The sequence below is a fragment of the Amphimedon queenslandica genome, unplaced genomic scaffold (assembly GCF_000090795.2).
Source record: "Amphimedon queenslandica unplaced genomic scaffold, v1.1 AMPQUscaffold_13422, whole genome shotgun sequence".
Taxonomy (NCBI): Eukaryota; Metazoa; Porifera; class Demospongiae; order Haplosclerida; family Niphatidae; genus Amphimedon; species Amphimedon queenslandica.
Window position 1 is genome coordinate 137,596 of NW_003546342.1, and position 7,442 is coordinate 145,037.

The window sequence follows — 7,442 nt, forward strand, 5'->3', positions numbered from 1 at the left end:
TAAAAAATTCATACTAAATTACGGAGGGTGGTAAAAATAATTAATATGAGTATACAAAAATAGCAAAATAAATGCTTAGCTAAATAAAAAAGATAAGTGTAGTGTAAGGATAAGTGTAGTATGGTTAGAAATGCATGCATGCGTGGAGAAGTGTGTTAGTTTCAAAACCTTTAAGCAATTGCAATCAATATGATCATGATCAGTACAGCGACACTGACAGCAACCAAATGACCAATGACTGCTATCCAACTGGTACGGATTAAAGCACTCTGTGTTAAAAGAGAAAGAAAAGAAATGGGTAATAATAATAATAGCATGATGATAAATGATGGAATATTATCACTGGATCATTTGCATACCGGGAGAGGTTTCTTCTTTTCTGGTTTTACAGTGTCCTTCTTTTCTTCCTCTTCCTTCTTCTTATTTTTCATCTCATGCTCTCCACCAGTACTGGCTGCAAACAGATACTTATACTTCAATAGACTGTGAACCAGAGCAGGACGATCTAACAACACACGAATAATAATAACAATAATGATAAATAGACTTCAAATAATACCAGCAAATATACATTACATATTAATGATTACCTTTCTCTGGAGCTTTGCGTGCATTGTAAGCATGAATGATGAACAGGAACACTTGGAACAATGTGAGGAGTATAATGAAGACAATGTAGAAACCAGCCACTTCAAAGCTGCCTCTATCAAGGAGGTGGGCCCCAAGAGCAATATTGATAACTACAATGAGAAAAACGAGACTCAAATTATGATAAAACTATACTACCAACATTATTTGCTAACACTAAAAGTATAGTATATTATTTCATACTTACAGGACAGGACCAGTAGTGCATAGCCAATGATGTGGGCATGAGAGAGGTTAAAGATCCAACGTCTATTAATAATAATAAATGAAATTATTAGTACTAAGCTAATTAAAAGTATACGAAGAATTGAACTCCCAGTCAAAATATGAAGTGCATGCATTCAATGTAATGTAAGAAGTGTCTTACTTTTCTCCTTTTGGATTACAGCGGAAAACAGCAATAATAGGCTATGGACAGTAAATAGTAACAATAAAATTATTATATTAGATGTAATTCTTACATTAGCAATGTGTAAGCACATTATGATGATTCCAATAACAAAATGAGCTGTGTTCTTACCCTAAAATATAACACATTGATTCACGGTAATCATTGCTATAAAGACTCACATCAGATGAGAAGCTAATAATTCCAGGGGTAGGACTCCTAGCATGTGCAATGAATGGTAGTATGAATCCTAGTATACCAACAATGAGTGATCCAGCCATTAGTATCCGATGAACTATGAACCATTCTCCATTAGGCAGTACTGGTTTCATCCAGGCAGCAAAGAAGGCACCCGACATAGCTAATGCCAGCCATGCAATAGTCATGAAAGTACCTAATACAATAATAATAATTAATAAATAAATAATAAATTATTAAAACCGTGCAATACAGTAATAATACATGTACATTGTACGTGTATGTACTATCATACCATGTGTTTTCAGTAGTTGTTGTTTAGGCCAAGTATCAACATCTTCAGTCCTTCCTTCTCTAATATCAGTTAGTAAATTAGTCTGAGCTCTTGAGAATGATGGAGTGATGGTATGTCTAGAAAGTCCTTCTGAAGCCAAACCTACCCATTCATAAAAATAAAACAAACCAATTAGTTGAGTCATAATAATTAAAAAAACACAATTTTAGACATACATGTACTGTAGTATGTACACAAAAACAAACACACATACATACACATACATGCAGACTCTATAGTCAACAACTATTAATAATGAAACAAATCTAAAAAAATTAATTAAACTTTCTATGTAGCATAAGGACAACAATGCGCATAAAAAAAATACTGTTAAAAATGAGGGGTGAATTTGGAGTCAATTTTTGAAAAAATGTATATCACAAAACGTTTTCAAAAATTGGCCTATTTTCTAATGCTCTAAAATTATTTGTTGGAAACAGCTTAAACTTTCTACGTAGCATAAGGGCATTAGTATTTGTCAAAAATTGTAATAAAAATTGGGAGTGATTTTGGGGCCATTTTTTGAAAAAAAAAACCATGGGCTACAGCCTTGGGTATTTTTCAAAATTTGGCCTATTTTAAAAAATGATCATAACTCGAAAATTATTTGTCGGAAACAGTTCAAACTTTCTAAATAGCATAAGGACATCAATATATATCAGAAAATGTAATAAAAATTGGGGGTGATTTCGAAGCCATTTTTTTGAAAAAACCATGGGCTATAGCCTTGGGTATTTTTCAAAATTTAGCCTATTTTTTAAAATGCTTATAACTCAAAAATTATTTGTTGGAAACAACTCAAACTTTCTACATAGCATAAGGACATCAATATATATCAAAAAATTTAATAAAAATTGGGGGTGATTTCGGAGCCATTTTTTTGAAAAAAACCATGGGCTATAGCCTTGGGTAGTTTTCAAAATTTGGCCTATTTTTAAAATGATCATAACTCGAAAATTATTTGTCGGAAACAACTCAAACTTTCTACATAGCATAAGGACATCAATATGTATCAGAAAATGTAATAAAAAATGGGGGTGATTTTGGAGCCATGTTTTGGAAAAAAGCATGGGCATATAGCCTTGGGTATTTTTCAAAATTTGGCCTATTTTTTAAAATGCTTATAACTCAAAAATTATTTGTTGGAAACAACTCAAACTTTCTACATAGCATAAGGACATCAATATATATCAAAAAATTTAATAAAAATTGGGGGTGATTTCGGAACCATTTTTTTGAAAAAACCATGGGCTATAGCCTTGGGTAGTTTTCAAAATTTGGCCTATTTTAAAAATGATCATAACTCGAAAATTATTTGTCTGGAACTGCTCAAACTTTCTAAATAGCATAAGGACATCAATATGCATCAAAAAATTTAATAAAAATTGGGGGTGATTTCGGAACCATTTTTTTGAAAAAACCATGGGCTATAGCCTTGGGTAGTTTTCAAAATTTGGCCTATTTAAAAATGATCATAACTCGAAAATTATTTGTCTGGAACTGCTCAAACTTTCTAAATAGCATAAGGACATCAATATGCATCAGAAAATGTAATAAAAATGGGGGTGATTTCGGAGCCATGTTTTGGAAAAAAGCATGGGCTATAGCCTTGGGTATTTTTCAAAATTCGGCCTACATGTATTTTAAAAAATGCTTATAACTCAAAAATTATTTGTCGGAAACAACTCAAACTTTTTACATAGCATAAGGACATTAATATGTATCAAAAAATTTAATAAAAATTGGGGGTGATTTCAGAGCCATTTTTTTGAAAAAAACCATGGGCTATAATAGCCTTGGGTATCTTTCAAAATTTGGCCTATTTTTAAAAATGATCATAACTCAGAAATTATTTGTCTGAAACTGCTCAAACTTTATAAATAGCATAAGGACATCAATATGCATCAGAAAATGCAATAAAAATTGGGAGTGATTTTGGGACCATTTTTAGAAAAAAAACCATGGGCTATATAGCCTTTGCTTTTTTCAAAATTTGAATCAAATTTTAAAATGCTCATAACTCAGAAACTATCTACATAGCATAAGGGCATTAATATTTGTCAGAAAATGTAATAAAAATTAGGGGTCATTTGGAGAGATGACCCAACCCCACTGGCAACCATGAACTTAATTAACACAGTCATAACTAACCTCCAGTTGGACTATAAGCATTGTATATACGATAAAGAGTAGTATTAAGATCCAGATCCTGACCACTATCAATAATGCCAACATACTTACTGAACCTGCACAAGTTTATAAGAAAGATATAATTTATTTGAAATACAACCTAATGGTCTAATAATAATAATGACTAAAACAGATTGGGATAACAATCAAAAGGCTCGGACACAGTGTGACTGAAAGATGATGATACTAAAATTAGAACCAAATAAATCATGCAAGCCAGTAAATTGAGCACTTTAATTATAATACTAAATACTGTATAAGTGGTGTTTTTTTCGGGGGGGGGGGGAATTATATTTTGCAAAATCTACTAAAATTCGAATTTGCAGATTTTAATTTTGTGAATTCTACCACGTGTGCCATGCGGGTACTGTATTAAATTAGTTTTTGCAGATTTTATTTTCGCAAATCAGGAAAGAATCTGTGAAATTTGTGAAACTTGTAACCCTAAAAAACCCCACTTATATGATATTGCATTAGTCTTACGTGCAACTGATTCTTCCATTGCTATAGTCTGCAGTGTGTCTGCATATTCCTGACTGGCTGGCATCCAAGAGGTTACTGCGAGTGCTTGGGTTCCATGTATCAATGACTGATACTGAGCCATCAGCAGGATCTCTCTTACAACCAACAACATCTGCATTATACTAAACAAATGGAAAATAAATAAATAAATGATACAAAGAAAACACTAAAGTATACATGTATAGGTACATGTACTATACATGCACACAATCAGTGAGACGTGAAACAAAACTATTTATATAAATACTGTATTAGTTCCTGCTAATGACTAGAACAAAAAATACAAATGTATATTTATGTTTATTATACACTGAATTTTGCTGTACATGTACCATATCTCTTGTTGCAGTGAATCCAACAGCAATATATCCATCAGCTTTACCCTCCAACCGCATATCAATGAAACTGCTATTATCAGAATTGAAATTAGCAGCAAAATAATAATCATCTCCAGGACTACCAACACGGAATGGATAAGTAGCATCTGATGGCTATTAATAAATAAATAAATAAATAAATAAATAAAATAAACACAGACATCTACATGTAGTGTGTTTATGTACTATAAGCTATTCAGCTGATTCTAATTATACATATTCAGTTATTAGCATTTAAAAATAAGCAAATTTTAACTAAACTATTGTACAGTATAGCAGGGAATTTGGAGGGAGTTAATTTGGTGAATTGCTAAATTTTGGTGATCAGCGAATTTTAATTTGGCAAAATAGTGGCAACGTGCCATTGAGCATGCGCATAATGGCTCAAAATTGGCATATTTTACTTAGGCGAATGGCTATCAAAACGCCAATTAACCAAATTTAATTCCCTCAAAAATTTCCCACTATACAGTAGCCCTCAGTATTTAGGGCCTCAAAAAAGCTTCTATTAATGCAGTTGTGCCCAAAAGGAATAAATATCAATACTGATACTCACTGGAGCTTGAGGGCAGTCCTCAATTGGAGGTGCTGGTGTGGTTGAGTCTCTCATTGGATTATACTGTACTGAGGAAGGAGTAGGAGTACTACTGTGTTTGTATAGGAAACTGACTACTGGCTGACCTGTAGAACACACAATATTCAATATTTATCGTTAGTCATTGTTTTGTTAATCTTACTATTAGTTCTATAAGCTCTCAATATGTAGTAAGATGAATCAAGATTGTAGTCCTGTCCTTGATTAGTTATACTAACAGTACGACTGAATCTATAACAACAATAAGTAGTATTTCTTAAGCATTATGCATCCCTATACTTACAGGCAGGACATCCTCCCATTGGTATAACTGGTAGAGTGAGTACATATACCAGCAGATGAGTTACTGTCAGCTTGATTAGCATTGTATCCATTAGGATTCCATGTATCCAATACAGTAACATCATTATTCTCTATTTTACACCCCAACACATCATCCATACCCTATACCAATAATAATAATAATAATAATAATAATAATAATGGCGGGTGGTAGCCAGAGGTGCTGTGCCTGTAATGGGACCAGTGCTGTATGTAAGTCCTGTTCTTGCCAGAAGAAAGGATCTAAGTGTTTTTCTTGTCTTCCCAAAAAGAAAGGAACCTGCCACAACCTCGTACAATCTACCACTACTACCTGCTCTCTACCATCTCCTTCCCCACGTGGTGACTGTCCTTCGCCGCCACTACTTTCTCCTGCTGGTGTGCGGGCCCTGTCTTCATCCAGTGCTCATAGAGATGTCCCTGACTTTGACCAGTACATGATGCATGCCTATGGGAATACCATAGGCACGCATCATGGAATACCATAGAATACCATAGAATACCATAGAATACCATATGGTACTTTGTGTTATACTACAGTACCAGACAGTGAGTGGTCCCGCCGCTGGTTGGCCATTACTCACTTGAAAGGAAGATTATACCATGTCCCTGGAGGATCCATCGGTTGGAAATATGTTGATCTACTGTCTGAAGAAGTTGCACATCTTGCTGCTGGAAACTATCCCTCTGAAAGACTGATGATTTTCTCTGCTGTAATATTACAAAGAACCCGTATGGTAAGGAAAGGGACTGATATAAGAGAATTGATGGAGAGAAGGTTGTTGAAATGGACAAATGAAGACTTTGATAGTTTAGTGAACGAAGCTGTTGCGTGTGACAATACTCTCAAGACCCAGACCTATAAAGAGGACACCGATCATTTGGTCACTGTTTTTACAAGACTAATGTTGCAAGGCAAGACTAGAGCAGCTATGCGATGGCTCTCTGAGAAGTCAAAGGGACTTGTACTACCTTCTAGTAAAGTAATTGAAACTAAGACCCGAGATGGTCCCTCGTCTAATATGACAGTTTTAGATACCTTAAAGTTGAAACACCCAGATCCACAATGTCCACCCGAGTCTGCTCTGATTAAGTGTGATACTCTCCCTCCCAGACTAGATCTAATGGTCACTGGTGCACACATTCACTTTGCAGCCTCCCGCATTCAAGGCAGCGCTGGGCCTTCGGGTACCGATGCCGGCCACTGGCACGATGTTCTCCTTCGTTATGGGGCACATAGTGATCGTCTTCGGGATTCCATTGCCATCCTGGTCCGTCGTCTCACAAACAATGTCGTTCCTTGGGATGATATTCGTGCACTGATGTCATGTAGGCTGGTAGCTCTAGATAAGTGTCCCGGTGTTCGTCCCATAGGAATTGGAGAGACTTTAAGAAGAATAATTGGTAAGACTGTCTGTTTTCTAACAAGGTATGATCTCAATGATACATGTAATATTACCCAACTATGCGGAGGAATTAAGTGTGGGATTGAGGCTGCAATACATACTGTGTCTAATTTGTTCAAGGAAAATGAGGATAATGGATGGGGAGTTCTGATGATCGATGCATCGAATGCTTTCAATAGTATTAACCGTCAGGCAGCTCTGTGGAATACCCGTATTCTTTGGCCTAATTGTTCATTGTTCATATTTAATACATACAGGGGTTGGGCACCTCTGGTCGTCAAGGATTCAAAGGAGTTTTTATACAGTAAGGAAGGGGTGACTCAAGGGGACCCACTCTCAATGTTTATATATGCTGTGGCTACAGTCCCATTGATTGATCACATTGGCCATCCCAACACAGGCAGAGATGTATGGTATGCAGATGATGCCTCAGCTTGTGCTTCATTAGATGATCTATTGTCAT

The 7,442-nt window shown here is 35.2% G+C and overlaps 1 protein-coding gene across 1 annotated transcript in view; it reads right to left on the reverse strand.

The window, feature by feature from the left end:
- Positions 1–13: 13 nt before the first annotated feature.
- Positions 14–7,442, reverse strand: part of LOC105312656 (putative ferric-chelate reductase 1) — a 13,414-nt gene continuing 5,985 nt past the window's right edge. Inside the window, exons 8-21 of the mRNA XM_011405469.2 lie at positions 5,536–5,696; positions 5,395–5,483; positions 5,214–5,338; positions 4,613–4,771; positions 4,242–4,402; positions 3,720–3,814; positions 1,530–1,670; positions 1,219–1,430; positions 1,110–1,169; positions 1,016–1,056; positions 836–897; positions 591–740; positions 360–505; positions 14–269 (exon numbers count right to left, since the gene is read on the reverse strand). Of these exons, the coding sequence (XP_011403771.2) occupies positions 171–269; positions 360–505; positions 591–740; positions 836–897; positions 1,016–1,056; positions 1,110–1,169; positions 1,219–1,430; positions 1,530–1,670; positions 3,720–3,814; positions 4,242–4,402; positions 4,613–4,771; positions 5,214–5,338; positions 5,395–5,483; positions 5,536–5,696 (1,701 nt within the window). The 3' untranslated portion in view covers positions 14–170. The remainder of the gene's footprint in view (positions 270–359; positions 506–590; positions 741–835; positions 898–1,015; positions 1,057–1,109; positions 1,170–1,218; positions 1,431–1,529; positions 1,671–3,719; positions 3,815–4,241; positions 4,403–4,612; positions 4,772–5,213; positions 5,339–5,394; positions 5,484–5,535; positions 5,697–7,442) is intronic.